The sequence below is a fragment of the Triticum dicoccoides genome, chromosome 1A (genome assembly GCF_002162155.2).
Source record: "Triticum dicoccoides isolate Atlit2015 ecotype Zavitan chromosome 1A, WEW_v2.0, whole genome shotgun sequence".
NCBI lineage: Eukaryota > Viridiplantae > Streptophyta > Magnoliopsida > Poales > Poaceae > Triticum > Triticum dicoccoides.
Window position 1 is genome coordinate 378,964,477 of NC_041380.1, and position 19,985 is coordinate 378,984,461.

General features: G+C 47.4%; 2 protein-coding genes across 2 annotated transcripts; one reads left to right on the plus strand and one right to left on the minus strand.

Annotated features, from left to right (window-relative positions):
- The first annotated feature begins 9,785 nt into the window (after nucleotides 1-9,785).
- Nucleotides 9,786-12,921, plus strand: LOC119274536 (DDB1- and CUL4-associated factor 8-like). Its single transcript, XM_037555257.1, has 5 exons — nucleotides 9,786-9,990; nucleotides 10,545-10,796; nucleotides 11,049-11,192; nucleotides 11,303-12,028; nucleotides 12,499-12,921. The coding sequence occupies exons 1-5, from the start codon at nucleotides 9,877-9,879 to the stop codon at nucleotides 12,727-12,729; spliced, it is 1,467 nt and encodes a 488-aa protein (XP_037411154.1). The 5' UTR covers nucleotides 9,786-9,876; the 3' UTR covers nucleotides 12,730-12,921.
- Nucleotides 12,922-13,452: 531 nt separating this feature from the next.
- Nucleotides 13,453-18,566, minus strand: LOC119274546 (tetracycline resistance protein, class A-like). Its single transcript, XM_037555263.1, has 14 exons — nucleotides 18,284-18,566; nucleotides 16,771-16,882; nucleotides 16,562-16,674; nucleotides 16,323-16,445; nucleotides 16,045-16,250; nucleotides 15,449-15,524; nucleotides 15,157-15,243; nucleotides 14,968-15,048; nucleotides 14,835-14,867; nucleotides 14,697-14,750; nucleotides 14,558-14,599; nucleotides 14,367-14,445; nucleotides 14,142-14,212; nucleotides 13,453-13,977 (listed from the first exon to the last, which is right to left on the minus strand). The coding sequence occupies exons 1-14, from the start codon at nucleotides 18,449-18,451 to the stop codon at nucleotides 13,915-13,917; spliced, it is 1,308 nt and encodes a 435-aa protein (XP_037411160.1). The 5' UTR covers nucleotides 18,452-18,566; the 3' UTR covers nucleotides 13,453-13,914.
- Nucleotides 18,567-19,985: the final 1,419 nt, after the last annotated feature.

The following is a 19,985-nucleotide window of genomic DNA, read 5'->3' on the forward strand; positions in this document are numbered from 1 at the left end:
CGCCGCCGGACTTCGTCGGATCGCTTCCCCGGCCTCAACCGCCCCGACCCCATCGTCCCTGGTGCCCGCGCCTCGCCCTGCGCCCCGCCGCCGCCCTGGCTCCGCAGGGCGCCGTGCTCGAGCCCCGCACTGCCCGGCGACCCTCATGCGGTGGACGAGCCGCCCGCCGGTGACGACCCCCCTCCCTCGCGCCCGTGCCACGGCCTCCTTCTCACCGGACCTCGCCACCTCCCTTCGCCTCGTCCTCCTCGTCTCCTCCTCGCCGACGACGCATCCCCGTCCTCCTTCCCAAAGGCTTCACCGCGCCTCGACGCCCCCTTCCCTCCAACGGATGGTGAGGACCCCGGTCCTCCTTCCCCCACCTAGTGCCTTACCGCGGCAGCCCTCGCCTCTGCCGCCCCTGTGCATCGCCCGCCGCCCGCGTCGACTGCGCGCGTGACGGCGCTCCCGCCTTTGCTCGCCCCTCCTCGTGAATGGGCCCGCCACCCCCGCGCTCGGCTACGCCGCACGCTGACGGCCGCACCCTGCCATCCACGCCGCACGCGCTGCGAGGTCGAGCCCCGACGCTGCTCCACTCGACGCCGGCGCCTCTGCAGCCTACCTCCGACAACCCCACGGCCATCCTCCGGAGCGCCTCGTCGCGTTGCGTCTGCCGAACCCACCCATAGATCCAGCCGTCGCCGGAGATGGCCGGCAGGCGAGCACCTCCGCTCTCTGTTCGCATCGCTGGCGTTCGAACCACCAGGTGTGGCACCGACGCGTGGGCCCATGCTGCGTATTAGTTTGGGCCTAAACTTGTTTAGTGCTAAATCATCTCTACTCCTAATGGACGAATTGGTTGAATAGTCCCCCCACTTTCAACCGGTTTATTTCAACCGGTTTATTTTCAACCGGTTTTTCTTCGTCCCACCTCCCATCAGCCCCTCCCACCGGTTTTTCTCTTTTCTCGTCTGACCGGCAATACCCAACGTATTTATGGTAATCAATTATAATTAATCCACGTATAGTAATAAATCAATCCAGGTATGGTAAGGTCATAACTCAGGAAATTTTGAATATGGTAATTATATGGTAATAAATTTAAATTACCCCAAAGGCTATCAATCCAGGTATGGTAAGGCCATAACTCGGGAAATATCGAATATGGTAATAAATTTAAATTACCACCAGGTATGGTAAGACTATCCACGTATAGTAATAAATCATATAGTAATAAATCATAATTAATCCACATATAGTAATAATCAATCCAGGTATGGTAAGGTCATAACTCAGGAAATTTTGAATATGGTAATTATATGGTAATAAATTTAAATTACCCCAAAGGCTATCAATCCAGGTATGGTAAGGCCATAACTCGGGAAATATCGAATATGGTAATAAATTTAAATTACCACCAGGTATGGTAAGACTATCCACGTATAGTAATAAATCATATAGTAATAAATCATAATTAATCCACATATAGTAATAAATCAATCCAGGTATGGTAAGGTCATAACTCAGGAAATTTTGAATATGGTAATTATATGGTAATAAATTTAAATTACCCCAAAGGCTATCAATCCAGGTATGGTAAGGCCATAACTCGGGAAATATCGAATATGGTAATAAATTTAAATTACCACCAGGTATGGTAAGGCTATCGATCCAGGTATGGCACGCCCTCACCTGATCACCTATCACAATCTCCAGCCCCACGCACGCACCAAAGAACCCACCCGGCACCAAACGCAGCTCCTCTCGATCCCCTCGAGTAAACGCCGCTGCCGTCGTGCGATCTTCCTGACACAGACGCCGTCGCCGCCTCCTTCCCACCTACGGCGTCCCCCACGTCCATGGTGACGGCGCTCGCGTCCTACACTGACCCTCCGCCTCATATAGGTTGGTCGTTGATGGAGTGGGATGTGCCGCTGCGGTTTGGGGAGGCGCAATCACGATCTGGTTGGGATCTCAGTGTGGACTCGTTCTCTGCGATGAAGGATGGCGCTGCCTCCCTGGCAAATGGGATCGGAGGAAGGGGCTCTACGTCGTGAATGTGGGCGAGGCAGCGGCCGAAGGCGAGCCCGACGGTGAGCACGGGTGTTCGTCCCATGAAATAGGCGGCCACGGAGGGCGGATCTGAGGCCACCCCAATCGCCGATGGCCCTTCCTCCCATCGCTCATCGCCTCCATTCTCTCTCTCCTCTAGATCTTTGTCGCCCCTGCCTGATTCTGGCCGACGCCATCCGGCTCTCGCATCGACCACCACCAGCACGGCTGCGGACGAGGCGCAACCGCAGATGCCGCCGCCGCCATCCTCATCCACCTCCTCCACCATCCTTCCCAGCCGTCGTCGGGGGCACCCGCCATCTGCGCTCTAGCCCACCCGCTCCCTCCTATCCCCTCCCCCTGCCTGCCAGCCCCGTGATCCATTGCACAGATGGCAGGTACTACAGCGACCTCCTCCCCAGCGGATCCGGCCTCCTCCGATGGAGATCCATCCTGGGCACCGCCTTATTCTCATGCGTGCACTTCTATATCAACGTCTCATTCCACCTCACCTAAGCCTTTACCTTCCCACCTCTGCTTCAGATCCACATCACTTTGCAAGGTATGTGCTTGATTGTTCCGAACTGGATCGATGGATTGTGCAAGGTACTTTGGGTGTCGTCATTGACGGCAATTGTCACGCCATGCTACCATCGGAGGGGTCCCTCATCGATGATTAGGGTCTTCCGAACTGCACGAGCTCCATTGAGAAGGATGTTTTTAATTCTGGTTTTGCCTACATGCTTTCTTTGCCTGTATCTACTTAGCTAATGTCTTCTTATAGATAGTAGTTGCTAAAGTAGTGATCAAAGTTGTTCACTATAAGGAAACAACCATGATAACAAAAGTGTATATTCCCTGACCTTTGACCTGAAGTACTTTTTCATTAGAAACTTGCAACATCCAGGCATTGAAATTAGCAACAGCTTCGTACATACTGAACTAATTTGCAGCAACACGTACTGAACTAAGTTAGGTTATGCTCATCGTTCCAACATGCTTAGTGATAACCACCTAGCAAGCTGATCAAACATGAAAAAATTGAAGTGCTACTGCTAATCGTACTATTCTGAATGTGAAAAATCTATTTAATTGGCTCTTCTCTAATTGTACACTTGCATAAATCTCAGATCTTGCAAATTACAGTATAACCATAAAAGTCATGCTTTGACTCCTATAGGGCCTTTTGCACTTTAATATGACTAATAATTTGCCTTAATATCACAGATTGTATTACTACCTTTCCAAGTGAATGACATTCAAGAAGGTCATTAAATAAAACCAAGAAATCCTTCTGGTATTGGAGTGTAGGAAAGTTGAGACTATAAAACCAAAAGGTTATATTTACGTTTATTAGAGAAGGTTCTTTACTTTTTATAGGAAAACATAAAATGTTGCGATCTAGAGTCTAGGTGGTGGGCCTCCTTGATCCACTTGGTGGATGAGGGCGACTCCGGTCCTGGCACCCATAGTGCCAGTGATCCAAAAATCATAGGGCCTGGATATAGCTCTAGCAGACGTATGCGGCTTGCGCATCGAGCTTGGTCGTCTCGAGCATGGAGATAGGCGAGTTGTAGACCAAGAGCTGGTACAGAGATAGGCGAGTTGTAGACAAGAGCTGGTGGGCAGCAAGAAACGCATGCACACCAAAGAACAAATCTGAGTCACATGCGTACTTCTATTGGTTTCTACAAAGAGCGGCTAGCTTAGATCTTAGACCAGTCGGTCACTGTCGAGGTCGCCAAGGTGATCTTACAGCACCGCCGTGGGGATTTCTCATGATTTTATGTAGGCAAGCCGCAAGCGGTGGTGGTGATTGGCTGGGTGGTGTCGCTGCCTTGGGAAGAGACGAAGTGATGGTAAAAGTAAGCAGGATCCGATGATTCTTTCGTGGGGATAGCCAAAGTCAAGATGTCGACTACAGACTCGTCGCAGACTTGTAGTGAACCTGGATGCGGCGAGCCTGATTTGTGGATCGATGGCGGGTCTTGACTTTGTTAGGCTGGGATTGGATGGTTGCGGAGGGTGGTGTGCTTGGTTGGGTTCCCATGGAAGAATGTGGCCTCCTCGTGGATCTGGTCATGCCCATCCTAGAGAACATTGTGTCCCTAGCTCCCTCGAGGAGCAAGGACAGTGCAAGCGGCAGCAGGGGGTAGGGGTAGATGTGGGGAGGGATGTCGGCGGCTGCTCGAGGTCATCATGATGAAACCCTTGACGTCCCATCTTTATCAATGGAAGTGGAAGAGCACGAAGTCGAGATTGGATAGGAGTTTGAGTTCTTTTTGGCACCGATCGGTTCCCCACTTTAGAGATGTATTTTTTTTGCGTGCGAGCAAACAGTGGGTTGATTCTAAAAGGGATAGGCACTTTTCAACAGAAGTGCATGACGGACCAAAAATATGACCTTATTTTATTCGTTTGATAGATATCGTATTATTCGTTGTTGTTCGTTCGGTGAAATTTCCTAATATTTGATTGTTGTGTTTCTAATTAGAGCACCCCATAATCACCCAATATGAGGGGATGATAAATGAAAGATACTGATTATAAATTTTGAAGAGCCCGTGGCAACGCACGGGCGTTATACTAGTAACCTTAAGCACTCACCGACCTTTGGGCCTGCTAGTTAACAAATTTAACTAAAACTATTAAAAAAAACCTGTTAACATGTGTACCTATAACACATGGGTCCCACTGGCCCCTTTGACCAGTCAAACTGCTGACTGTGATAACCCAGTCAATGACTTGCGGGTCCCACAAACACTGTTCACTATTTGACCAAGTCAACAGTCAATGCTGAGTCAGCAGTTGACCAGGCCCACTGTCTGCCTCACTAGGACATCCCTGGGTACACTTCTCTATGTATCCATGGCAATTAAGTATTTATTATTTTTCGAATTAAATTAAATCCAAAAATTAAAAAATCATTCAAAACTTTGAAAATTAATATAAAATAATTCGTAGCTCGGTTGAAAATACCTTGTACATGAAAGTTGCTCAGAACAACGAGGCGAATCCGGATACGCAGTCCGTTCGTCCGCCACACTTCCCTAGCATAGCAAACATGCAACAATTCCCCTCCGTTTCATTTGTCCGAAAATGTCAAACACCGGGAATACTTTTCCGGATGTTTTTCCCACTTCACCAGTATCACCTATTACTGCGTTAGGTCACCTCTAGACCGTGTATTGCCATGTGACGCTTTGTGATGCTTTGATTGCTCTATTATTCATTGTGTTCCCCCTCCGTTACTTCTTTTCGATAGACCCAGAGACTGCCGGCGACCCCCAGTTCGACTACGGTGTTGACGACTCCTCTCTCTTGCCAGAGCAACCAGGAAAGCCCCCCTTTGATCACCAGATATGCCTATTCTTCTCTCTACTGCTTGCATTAGAGTAGTGTAGCATGTTACTGCTTTCCGTTATCCTATCCTGATGCATAGCCTGTCCTTTCTACTACTGTTGATACCTTTACCTGCAATCCTAAATACTTAGTATAGGATGCTAGTGTTCCATCAGTGGCCCTACACTCTTGTCTGTCTGCCATGCTATACTACTGGGCCGTGATCACTTCGGGAGGTGATCACGGGCATATACTATATACTTTACACTGTTACATTACCTGTGGTACTATTCGGAGTTGGGGGCTGAAGGGGCAGGTGGCTCCATCCCGGTAGAGGTGGGCCTGGGTTCCCGACGGCCCCCGACTGTTACTTTGTGGCGGAGCGACAGGGCAGGTTGAGACCATCTAGGAGAGAGGTGGGCCTGGCCCTGGTCGGTGTTCGCGGATACTTAACACGTTTAACGAGATCTTGGTATTTGATCTGAGTCTGGCCACTGGCCTATACGCACTAACCATCTACGCGGGGACAGTTATGGGCACTCGACGTCATGGTATCAGCCGAAGCCTTTGTGACATCAGCGACTGAGCGGCACGCGCCAGATTAGAACGTAAGCCTGCTCTTGTATTAAGGGGGCTAGTTCTGCTTCCGGCCGCCCTCGCAACATACAGGTGTGCAATGGGCGATGGGCCCAGACCCCTGCGCCATAGGATTTAGACCGGTGTGCTAACCTCTTTGTTGTGCCTAGGTAGGGCTGCGACATGTTGATCTTCCGAGGCCGGGCATGACCCAGGAAAGTGTGTCTGGCCAAATGGGATCGAGCGTGTTGGGTTATGTGGTGCACCCCTGCAGGGAAGTTAATCTATTCGAATAGCCGTGATCTTCAGTAACATGACGACTTGGAGTTGTACCTTGACCTTATGACAACTAGAACCGGTTACTTAATAAAACACACCCTTCCAAGTGCCAGATACAACCCGATGGTCGCTCTCTAACAGGGCGACGAGGAGAGGATCATCGGTTAGGATTATGCTATGTGATGTTACTTGGTGAACTTACCATCTACTCTCTTCTTCTGCTGCAAGATGGAGGTTACCAGAAGCGTAGTCTTCGAAAGGACTAGCTATCTCCCTCTTATTCCGGCATTCTGCAGTCCAATCCACATATGATACGCTTATTCCATTTGATACCAATGCATACATATGTAGTGTAGCTCCTTGCTTGCGAGTACTTTGGATGAGTACTCACGGTTGCTTTACTCCCCCTTTTCCCCCTTCCTATACCCGATTGCTGCGACCAGACGTTGGAGCCTAGGAGCCAGACGCCACCGTCAACGATGACTACTACTACTCAGGAGGTGCCTACTACTACGTGCAGCCCGCTGACGACGACCAGGAGTAGATTAGGAGGATCCCAGGCAGGAGGCCCGCGCCTCTTTCGATCTGTATCCTAGTTTGTGCTAGCCTTCTTAAGGCAAACTTGTTTAACTTATGTCTGTACTCAGATATTGTTGCTTCCGCTGTCTCGTCTATGATCGAGCTCTTATATTCGAGCCCTCGAGGCCCCTGGCTTGTAATATGATGCTTGTATGACTTATTTTATTTGTAGAGTTGTGTTGTGATATCTTCCCGTGAGTCCCTGATCTTGATCATGCACATTTGCGTGTATGATTAGTGTACGGTCGAATCGGTGGCGTCACACGACCGAAGCATCTACAAATCTGGGCGGACGCAGCCGCATTGCACCCCAATGGACAAAAAGCGAAAAAATGAACGTCCGTTTGGGGTCGTGCGTTGGAGTTGGCCTAACCATTGCAAACATGGTACTTCACAACAATTCCAAACAAGGCCACTTAACAGTGTACTTAAGTGGTCAACATTTTAAAACGATCCAAGCCTCTTACCGAGGAGCAAATTAAGGGGACCCAACTCTAGATGTCGCCACCACAACTTTCCTACTTGGCGCTACCTCGATCTCCCTTATATTTCTCGACCAGTGGCCTCACCGGTGACAAGAGGAGTGGGGACCCATCCATCTTGTTTTCTGTTTCTTAGGTTTTTGCTTCCCTGGCGACATCAGGTGGAGGCCGTGATGGAGTGCTGAAATAAGGTCTCTTCGGTCTCTCCCTGCCTCGACGATGTTCGACCCAACGTCAATGAAGGCCTGTGAGAGTTTGTGTCCCTAAATCTATTGGTTCCCTTCTGATCTTGGTAGATGGTGTGTCTTTCAAGGAGAGCTATTGACTAATTATTGGTGTGATGACTTTGACATCTTCTTCCGTATTGTTCTATGGCATGGTCAGCTTTCTTCAACCTCTGATCTAGTGATGATGGATAGCAAGCATGTTCTGCATGAGGTGATGCTCCAGCTCTGTTGCTTCAACGATTTATAGATTTTGTCTCAAGTGACGAGTGACTATTGCGTCTTCAAAGCCTGGTATGGAGAGAGCGTTTGCAGGTGTTACTTTTCTTTATTGTTGGTTAGTGCAATTTTTAATCTTCGAACGATGGCATGCAATCAAGGAAGAAGAAGACTTGTATGACTTAATTTTTGTTTTTCTTGATTTAAGATACCCTTTGGGTGTCTTTATTTAAAAAAATATAATGTACTTGAAAGACTTTCAGACACCTACTCCTCACCCCCTACTGATGATGGTATGTAGGAAGAGGACCAGTCCTGCATGTCCATGGTGGAGCCTGGCGATGATCTTGTCTCTATAGCGTAAATGTCAAAGAGATCTTTCCACCCATTTACAATGAGGTGTGCATCTTCTGGCGACGTCGAGTAGGCAGGTGATATGTCCGTCTTGTCGTATACAATGCTCTATGTCACCAACTACGTTTAGCTTGCATTTGCTCGGGGTACCACATGTCCTGAGAGCTGCAGTTGCAAAACATAATTGGTAATAACATATAAGTATATTTATAGTAAGCACTCTATTAAATGGCCAGTGCTAGCCGTAAGCCGACTGATTCAATGCGGGGATCAGCCGCCTCGCCAGCCGCCCGATTGGCCTGCTCAGGACCGTTAGATACTTAAAGATGAAAATCCCAAGTCGTCCTTCTGTTTTCACACCTCACGGTTGCACGCACGCGTTCGTATCTTCATCCTCACAACGTCATGCTCACAGCTCACTATACCAATCCGACCACCTTCAGGGCTCGTCAAGAAGCCATCTCATGTTCATTGTGCCGCGCATCCCACGCAACTAGCTGCTATTGCAGGCTCGCAGCAACCTCACTTGGCCTCCCATGCCGCAATGCAACATAACCCGCATCGTCAGTCGTTGGAAGCACCGTCCTTGCATCAGGCCATGGCCACGTACCAGGTGCTTGCAGCGGACATCAGTGCAAGGCTACGATCAGTGTTGGTCTGACGGCGGCTCGACTACTTCAATGATGTTGTGACACCATGGTTCGACGGCCACGATAATCGGCGTGCTTCAATTGGTCGTGGTGTGCTTCAATGGTGACATCGATGGTGCAATGGATGGCTGCTTCGATGATGCTGCAAACTCGTGCTTCGACAGCTGTGGCGACGACGTGCTTCGACGATCGCAGCGACACTGCGACAGAGGTCCGACTGTTTCAATGATGTTACGACGCCGTGCTTCGATGACCATGGTGATGCTGCGACGGAGGCTCGGCTGCTTCGATGATGCTGCCACGTCATGCTTCATGACCATGGCAACGCTGACATGGCGGCTTGGCTGCTTCGACGCTGCGATGGAGGCCCGGTTGCTTCAATGATGTTCCGGCGGCGTGCTTCACGGCCACGACAATGTTGCGACGACGACACGACTGCTTCGAGGACCATAGCGTGTGCCATGACGATGGGTTGTCTTCTCCAATGATGTTGCAATGACAAATGCTTCGACGCCACGGCGTTGGCGTTGTCAAAGACGCTACTCCAAGCATTGCTATAGGGGAGTGTTTTGCACGTGTTGCATGGGAGAAGACGAGTGTGATGTGCTCGGAAGGGAAGGACAAGTGGCAGTATCAGGTGCATTGAACCAGCAACGATAGTATGATGTACTCCTACGTAATTCAGCTTTCATCATGTGAAGCTTCACGCGAGCGGCTAACATCAGTACTACCATGGCTACGCAGTCTTTGACGACGCCACACGATTTGCTACGCGCCACACGATTCCGAGGATCGGACGACGCTGGACGCGACCGAATATGCCAAGAAATCATACGGATGTTTTAAAGTGTTTTCCTTATTAAATTTACAAATAATACATATGAACAATAAGACATTGGATACAACACATATAGTGCATTCGACGGCGCGTGGCCCACGCAGTATCTGACACGTGTGCCTGCGGCGCAAAGGATCCGCTCTCCGCGACACGTGTGCCTGTGTACAGCGGTTAACCTCTGGTAGCATCCACCAATCTGTTCGCTGTGTGTCTCTCCCCCTCTCTTCTCTCTTGCTCGCCCGCTCGCGTTCACCACGAAGCCCAATCGCAGCACTCTGCCTCGTCGCTCGGAGCACCGCGCCATGCGCCACCCATGGAAGCACCCCACCGCGCGCCACGGCGCCGCCGAGCTCTGCTTCCGCGAGGTCGGCGACCTCCTCCCCCGCCGCTTCGCTCGCCGCGCCGCCGCCTCCGAGGTTCCCCTCCCTCCCCCATCCACTCTCCGCTTCCCTCCCCCCAATCGTGCTTCGATCGATCCATCAGGGGTGCGGATCAGCATAGGCACTAGCCAGCCATGTGCCATCGGCCAGCTGCGGATCGTGCTGCGCAGTGTTCGGGCCGTGGTCTTCTTGCCGTTTTAACTGAGATTTAGTGTTGGGTGAGATTGGACCACTGCTGATGTTAGCACACGCAAATTGGCTTCTCGAATTGGTGCTTGGGGATCACAGTCATGTAGGAGCATTATTTTGGCCATTGATTGCTCCTTACATTGGGCTATATGACATGGGTTGTGATGATCGGGGAATGAGTTAATAATGGTATTTTAATACTATGTGACAGAATCTTCTAAATGCAGAGCGGTATCTTGACCTCGTGATTTGGCAATCAAAAGGATCTGATTGAATAGCTTGATCTGAATCCTGAGCCGCTCATTAGCTTCTTCCTTATAAAGTACTAGCAAATAGACTGAATGTGTAATGTGTGCATTTATTTTATGCGGTTACTTGCTGATGTAAGTGCTGTCATACAGGAGCTTGTAATGCGCCTCCAGATTCATAGGAAGCTCAACAAGCACACAGGATGCGTGAACACGGTGGGCTTCAATGCCGCTGGTGACACCCTCATATCTGGGTCAGATGATCAGAGGGTAATGCTGTGGGATTGGGACACTGGTGCAGTTAAAATGCAGTTCCATTCGGGCCATGGCGATAATGTGTTCCAAGCACGGTTCATGCCTTACACGAATGATCGCACCATTGTCACCTGCGCTGCTGATGGCGAGGTAGATGTGTTAATTTCTCTTTCATATACTCCCTCTGTTCCTAAATGTAAGTCTTTTTACAGATTCCAACAAGGGACTACATACGGAACAAAATGAGTGAATCTACACTCTAAAATATGTCTATATACATCCGTATGTTGTAGTCCATTGAAATCTCTAAAAAGACTTATATTTAGGAACGGAGGGAGTACTTCACATGATGTTCAGATGGTGATAGTAAGTTCAGAGGTTACAATCTGTTAATTCAATCAGGTGAGAGTTGCCAAGATCCAGGATGGCCGGGATGTGCTTACTTCATTGCTTGGTGACCATGATGGAAGGGCTCACAAGTTGGCTTTAGAGCCTGGAAGCCCTTATATTTTCTATAGTTGTGGCGAAGATGGTCATGTCCAACATGTAAGGTCCCAATCCCCAAAACATGCCCTTTCTCACTCACATGTGTGCACATGCAACATTTTATCTTTGTATCTGACTGCTTATAGTTAACCATTTTCACTTCTGTGCAGTTTGATTTGAGGACAGATACAGCCACAGAGTTATTCATTTGCAGAAAGTTTGTGGCTAAATCAGGACACTCCTCTCATGTCCATCTTAATGCAATCACAATTGATCCACGGAATCCAAATCTTCTTGCAGTTGCGGGAAACAATTCTTATGCTCGTGTCTACGACATCCGTAAATGCAAGTCGGGTGGATCATCTGATTTCGCTCAGCCATCTGACTGTTATTGTCCACCACATCTTATTGGCAATAAGAATGTTGGAATAACAGGGTTAGCATTCTCTCACCAGAGTGAGTTGCTTGTATCTTACAATGATGAGAATATTTACCTCTTCCCTAAAAATGGAGGGCTGGGACCCGACCCAAAATCATCCGTCAAAATTGGAGGCGGTGAAGGGTCCAACTCAACAGTGTTTGCATCTGGTGAAGATGTTGATCGACCTGCGCCTCAGGTTTATGTTGGGCATCGCAATTGTGAGACTGTGAAGGGTGTGACTTTTATTGGGCCAAATCATGAATATGTTGCCAGTGGGTCAGACTGTGGTCGGTTGTTTATTTGGAGGAAGAGAGATGGGAAATTTTTACGGGCAATGGAGGGTGATGAATGCATAGTCAATTGTATTGAGCCCCATCCTCATGCTATGACAATTGCAAGCAGTGGAATTGATAATGATGTGAAGCTATGGACTCCCTCCGCCGTTGAACGAGCACGAGTTGTTAATGTTGAGGAGGTAAATCTCCTGGCATTTTATACGGCTCTTATCGTCTCAACTTCTAGTGGCCTATTGTTTTCTATCCTACATGTAACATTAACTTCATAATTTATAATAAACAAATTCAAGAGCTGACTGATAATTAGTTCTTTACCAAGAAAGAAACATTTTGTTTAATCTGTAGAAAGAATTTAGAAGACTATATATTCATTCCTCTTGAAAATTCAGCACCCTTCTTTAGCCTTTGAGATGTAAATTCTAGGGTAAATTTGATATATGCCACCACAAACTTTCTAGTTTTGAAATATGCCATTACTATTCTTTGATTTTGAAGCATGTCACTATATCAAAGTTCACAGGCTTTGAAATATGCCAGACAACAATTTACCTTTTCATTCTCATTCGTCTTGGGAAGAAATTTAATTTGTTGGTGTAGATTTTAAGTTGGAACCTTTTGCTTTTATCTTATCATCACATGTATGTTCCAGTTGAAGCCCCGAAAGAGGAAAGCAAAGCTCTGGCAATTTGCCTTGCCGGAGGAATTGGTCTGGCATGTGCTGGCATCACGACGTAGGCAACCAGCAGCTGGAGAAGATTCATCTGAGGATCTTGAAGACAACACAGAATTGCTTAGTCTTGTACTGCGAGCTGCAAACAGAGATAACTTGTCTGATGAGAGTGATGAGGATGAAAAAACCTCGGATGGCTCTGGAGAATAGAGGCCAATGATCAATTGTCCTTGGGGGATATTGCAAAATTGTGTATATACGATAATAATTACTCCATTTTCATGGATGATAATAGTATTAGTGTGCCTATGTAACTTGTGATTCTCATCTATGTTACAGATTTGTGTGTTTCCGAAAAGGGTATTTTGTTGAGAAATTCGAAATGTGGACATAGCGTACGAGTATCTTCTGAAAATGTGCAACCGAGCAGCTTTGGCGGCACTACTTTTTTAACAGAAAGAAGCAAATACTTCGCAATTAGATTTGTTTTTTTTAGAAAATTGCACCTGTGTTCTTCAATGTCGCGCGCTTGCACGAGTAACCTTGTTTGGTTTGTTTCCACTTTGCTTGCTAAGCATTTGTTTGATTCATATCTGTTGCGTGTTAAGCTATAATGGTCTGATGAAGAGGATGTTGAAAATTGATATTGATATAAGTTCATCTGTGTTATTTGGTCCAATTTGGAATAATTGCTAGATGTATAATTTGAAGTTGTTTGTTTCTTTCGAACTTACTTAATATTTCACTGTGATCACCTTGGGTTTACAGAATTGGATGTTAATGGAGTTGTGGAGAAGAAAAAAGACAAGAAATCCTGCACTAACAGGTCAGTGACCCACATAACTTTATTCCTCTAATTTGAATGTTATGTTTGTTAGGACATAACGTGTGACAGAAAAATCAATGTTAAACATTTAGTACCATCAATATGCATTCCGTGCAAAAGGTCTGTTTTTTGCACAACGATTGTGCTAACGATGCATACTTGGTTTACTCCAGCCTTACACTCGCAACTAATTACCTATGTCGAATCAACCTTGTACTTGTAGTGTCAGTTATTGAGTGGTACAATTTACAAACTGAAACCTGTGGATCTGCTTCTACTTTTGATACTTTACACCACTATTTGCTGCCCTATTGTCAACTGCACGGAATGGAACAGCTACCTTTAATTGACCTTGTACTTGTAGTGTCAGTTACCGAATACAATTTAGAAACACAACCTGTGGATCTGCTTCTACTTTTGATAGTTTACACCACTATTTGCTGTCCCTATTTGTCTACTGCAGAGGATGGAACAGCTACCTTAATTGACCACGGCTATTGATACTGAGTAAGAGTATTAGCATTATAGGCATCTACCATCTGTACATCGACATGTATTCAGTAGTTCTTCTATCTGGTATCTGGCTGAACCTCTGCTGGCCTCATATTAATGCTCATTGTGAGTGCCACCAACTGCAAGAATGTACAATAGAAAATAGAAGTCAATATCAACTACTTAGAAGTTCATATATAAAAATCAAGAAATATATACTAAACAAAAAGTGTGCAGTAAGGTTTAAATTCCAGAGCACAATATTTTAACCATATTCATAGCAATGTTCAATTAGGGAGCCTACCGTAGCAAATCCAGCACAAGCCAGGCTGAAACCTTTGAAGTTGAAAGGTGCCGTCTCTGATAGGAACCATGCTGTCAAACCAATGGGAAAAAACGTTATAGCTAATGACATCTTTGGCTAAGCTCGTGGGCAGTGGCATAGGGATGAAAGAAGTAAGAAGGACATACAAGACATAATCTGTTGTGAGTTTAGATGTGCTAAGCAAAGATAATGACAGATGCTTACCTGTGAGCGGAGTAAAAACTAGAGGAGATATGACACTTGCAGTTGAGCTGATTCCTGTAATACAGCCTTGAACCATTCCCTAAAATAAACATTGGAAAAGAGAAACTGATTCACAAAAGGTATCTAATATCTTAGTGGAAATAAGCAGCTTCATTTAGTCATGGATTAAATTAATACATTTAGATTAGTACCTGCTCAGAAGGCCCTACTTTTTTTGATACAATGCTCCTTATCTGTTAAAGAATATAGTCAATAAAGATAAACTATTGACATGGTTACATGAACAGAAAATAAAAGCAAAAGAGGCAATCGCTGATAGATATTACTCACACAAGGGCCGACCAAAATGCTTAGAATCACACAGCTTGCAGCAAGATAAGGAACCTTCAACAAAACATAGAAATTTAGCACGACTAATACCAAAAAATAGCCATCATTCACAATACCACCATTTGATCAGTTGCATACCCAGAATGACCATGCAATGCTGTATAGGAATCCCTGCAAGATACATGCTAGATCAAATCACATTGGCAAGTTGTTCTTGCAGGAGAATTATATAAGAAAAAATAACAGGACTATGCCATAACAATGCCCTTACATGCACGCAGCTCCCTGTAAGTGCCACGACAAGTAGCTTCTGCTCACCCAGCCTCGGCGCTAAGAGAGGCATCACGGTCAGCTGCATAGATCATAAATCGTAAACTGCTTTTGCCGCACCAAGTGAAATCAAGTACATAATCGATCATAAATTGAAGACGTAGGTAAATATTGCTAAATGAACTCATACCTGTGAGAAACTTCCTGTAATGCCAATAATAAGCAACAAATTAGCGTACTGGTTCTTGGTATAGTGGAATTGGGCCTTCAGGAAATACTGCATTTGTAATTGTATCACAAAAGACAAAACAGTTAGAAGCTAATTTGTTGATATCCATGAAGTGTAGTTGAAAACATGCAAGAGATAGATTGTTCATGCTCTCAGCTTATCGAGTTCTTCAAAGAGGAACGTTCGTGTAGAATTTACAACATTGCAGTTTACGTGTATGCTGAAAAGTATGTTGGTGGATAAAATGGAGTACCAGTAATGCAGTTTGCAGGCCTGTTTCGCCAAGGCCGTGGAAAAATGTGACGACCGCTGCTCTCGTGAAAGTTGAGCTGCAAGTGGTTTGCAGGCATTCAGCAGGTAATCCGAGGTTAATATCTTGGTACATTTTCTTTTCTAAGAATATTGATAGGAGGAACTAAGCTATCCTTTTTTTTCATAGAAGAGTACTCCCTCCGTTCCGAATTACTCGTCGTAGAAATGAATGTATCTAGATGTATTTTAGTTCTAGATACATCCATTTCTGCGACGAGTAATTTGGAACGGAGGGAGTATATATCAGTGTATTTTTCACTGATAGGTCTGTGGCTTCCACAGCAAGATAATGCACATCATCATGTTGGATGAAAGCTAAAGAAACTCAATTCATTGCTAATCCGTTATACACCAAGCGGAAGGAGTTGGTGATGACAGAACTGATGAACTGGGAGTCTAATAGCCTGTTTAACAGAAAGAGAAACCCTGTTCGCTTACTTGAGCTGTCAAAGGTTAGTACAGTTTCTACTCTCTCCGTTGAGCCAATGAGCAGGCTAATTTTGCAATCTTTCAAGCTGAGAAAGGCATGCATGTCACCTGCTGGTAAGAAGGGTGGCCATCTCCGACAGCGACGGCACCTTCCGGAGAGGCGGGAGCCTCGGCGACGCCTCCTCGGGGCTAGAGGAGGGAGGGAAGAGCAGGCGCGAGGCCTCCTCGTCACGCAGCAGCGAGGCTCCGCGGTCCGTCTCCTGGACGAAGGCCCTCAGGTATACCGCCGCAGCAACCGACGCCAACGTCGCCACCTGCAGAGCACAACAGATGAAGAAACAACCTATGTGCCGGATGCAAACGCACGAGGCGCGCACTTAACATACCTGGAATGTAGAGGACACGGAGAGGAAGCGGGCCGCGATGGTGCCGCCTACGAAGCCGGCGGTGCAGACGCCGGAGAACACCCCGAAGGCCGCCGCTCGCCGCCCCTCCGGCACCTTGTCGGCCTGCACGCCACACAGAGAAAGAGCAACCCGTGCATTGCATCCAGCTGAGCTCCAGCCATCCATGGAAATATTGGAAAAACTTGAAAGTTGGCGAGAGAGGGGATGGAGCTGGTTACCACGTAGGCGAGGGAGAGGCACATCATGGCGCCCTCGGAGACCATCGCCGTCAGCGTCTTGGCGACGTAGAAGGCGTAGAAGTACGGCCTCGTCTGGTTAAAAGCCATGATGGCTAGCCGACACGAAAGGAAACCAAAAGGTGATCAGTAGTAATTCCACCTGCAACCTGTGGCTGTGGCTGACGTGAAAGATTAACTCGTGAGTTTACCCAGTGGAACGATGGACAAGGTCGCCGGGAGAGCGAGCAGCGCCTTGCGGCCGTATCTATCGGAGAGGTTGCCGATGACCGGCGTCACCACGAGCGCCCCCAGCCCGGTGATCTGCATCAGGTGAGAATGAATTGTCACGGGCTCACCCTCACAGTGTCGCTTGTACCACTGCCTTTAGCACGCTGGCTTCTGCTTGTCCCGTGGCGCTCACTCACATATTCTGCTGCTGCTAGAGCGACCCGTCATCGGTGCAAGTTAACGTCATAAAAAAAGGATAAGGGGCACGCGTCGCTGATGGACACTATTACCACATAGCACGACACAGTCTAGCAAGTTGTCTGGTGCTGGCAACTGCGGAGTGCGGGCCACAGTAGCCACTCACATTTTCAGTGCCGTCACACGCACCACATTCGCAAGTTGTGCGACCTGCAGCCCCGTGTCTCGTTTTCTCCCTCCGCTTTCGGGGCAAAGCCTTCACGAAGACGAAAAATGAGAAAAAGGGCTAAAGAATGAGGTCTGCTTGGGGTTAGTTTCCCTGTCTATTTATTTATGAGATGACACTGGTAGTAGTCACTAGTCAGTACCAACGACTTTTCTTGTGTCTCAACTCTCAATCATACTAGTACCACTACTACTTGGGAAGCAATGCTCCTAGCTTTTGACCATACTACTACTACCACTACATGGGAAGAGATGCAAGATCTACTAACAAAAGTGTATCGTCGGGTTCCCTCAAGAAAAGGAGGGCGTGGTCGGTGCGAGCGCGCGACATTTACGACGGTTGGCCGCGGACAAAAGCGAGATCTCGCGGGTGCGTAGTCGTATCGCCGTGTGACGCACCGGCCACACCGATCGATCGCACCCAAGACGACTGCTGCTAGCTCAAAGTCAGGGCGACCGCCCGACGCGACGGCGAGGGACCCGTCACCGTTCGCCGGGTCGACGGATGGACGGTGCGCATATGACGAGAGCAAACTTGTTGTTACATTCAATGGCTCACGGAAATTCTAGGCCGGTTTTCCCAGGAACCGGGGAGGTTTCCTGAGTTCCAGACGGTGGGCAGAAGCGACTATTCCACACACACGGGAGATGGGACTGTGGTGGAGGCTAGCTTCATCTGATGGTGGAGGCTTGCCAGAAGCAAAGGCAGGAAGCGTGCGCAGTGGGGCTTCCGCTTCCACTCTCCTCTCCCTGCCCCTTCATGCCATCCCCGTGTGGCCCTGGCCGCGCTCCTTCCTACAGTCTCACCGGCCTCACGTACTGCTCAAGCGATCACAGGAAGAAGAAGCTAACGAGTATAGCAAACATGCAGGATACGGCCACACCACATTGATCCGATATTTTTCCTAGAAAAAGGGAGGTACCGGCCAAGCAGCAGCCCGGCGCCTGGCAAGCACGCGGCTGGATCACCTGGACTCGGCCGAAGCCTGGCTCAAAAAGCTGCGTGCACGCGTACACGAAGAACCAAGAAACGGACGCGGAGAGGTGCACGCATGGGATGGGGGCACGTACGGCTTGCTGCAGGCCGGTGAGGTAGATGGCGAGGGAGCACTGGTCTTGGCCGGGGCAGAGCGCCGCCATGGTCACGTCGGTGATCACCGGCGCCACCATGAAGGCGCCCACGCAGAAGAGGAAGGCGAACACCAGCAGGTGCCCCAGATCCGCCGCGGCCTCCTTCATCTTCACTTTTACCAGTCGACGATGAACCGCTCTCCCTCTTCCCCTCCTATTTTTCTCTTTCTGTTTGAGCACTCTTGCTCTCCTATATGTGTGCTGCGTGACGTGCCTTTGGGCCTTTCCCCCCACTCACACTCCTCCCTCTTTATATGCTCCTCCTGGCCGGCTACATGACAGGACATGCACAAAGTACTTACTGTTAACTTGCTACTCCCTCCGTTCCAAAATACTTGTCTTTCTAGGTATTTCAAATGGACACAACATATAGATGTATGTAGACATATTTTAGAGTGTAGATCCGCTCATTTTGCTCCGTATGTAGTCACTTGTTGAAATCTCTAGAAAGACAAATATTTAGGAACGGAGGGAGTAGATAATTAACTGTAATTAAGCACCAGTGACTTCTCGGGCCTTACAAAGACCGACGTGGTTAAACCGACAAGGCAGGAAAAGAAGCAAAGGCGGAGCAATTTATTTCTGATCAACACAGATATATAGAGCATATTGGAATATGATTTCCTTCAAGTTTAGTCTAACGAAATTGTGACAAAGTGGAGAAGCTGGTAAAGCATGTAGTACGTAACAAGATGAAAGGCGGTTTGGTTGGCTGTGAAGGAAAGAGATGTGTCTGGTGCCTCCGCTTTTGCTTTCATACGCTTCAATGGTACACAGAGAAAACTCTTGACTCTTTTCGTTTTACATGATCACCAAAGTCCTAAAACGCTACAAATATATATTCCTCCAGCAAAAAGTGCGCACCCACAGCGTGTTTGGTTCAGGGGAATTAGAGACGGGGAATGGGAGTTGAGGGCTAAGGAGATTAAAAATCCACTGTTTAATTAGAGGGAATGGGAGTTTAAGTGAAAGGGGACTGGGAGTTGAGAAAACCAATTCCCACCGATTTCTTCTCAGGGGATACCCTGTTAATTCGTGAGCAGAGTTTTATCCCACGTCAATTCCCATCATATGCCAAACAAGGGAATGGGAGTAAAAATCTACTTCCCATACCTAATCCCTTCATAAACAACCTTGGGCAAACTCCCATTCCTTGCCCAAATGTTTACCAAACAGGCTGCCAGTTGATGCAACTCCAGTTATCGCGCGGATTGTTCATTACTGCATCCAAGATCTTTGCGGGTTTTTAAAAAATACTACTCCTTCCGTCCGGAAATACTTGTCATCAAAATGGATACAAGGAGACGTATCTAGATGTATTTTAGATTTAGATACATCTCTTTTTAGCCATTGTGATGACAAGTATTTTCGGATGAAGGGAGCACTTCTAAGAGATAATTAATACTCCCTCCGTCTCAAAATAAGTGTAGCTGATCTAGTACTCCCTTTATAAAGAAATATAAAAGCATTTAGATTAGTGGTCTAAACGCTGTTATATTTTTCTACGGAGGAAGTACAAAGTTAGTCCAACTTTATACCAAATCAACGACGCTTATTTTGAAAGGGAGGGAGTATTATCCTTATTTATCCTTATGAAACGCAACAGATATCTACTACTCCAGTGAAAAATTGAGCAGCGGCA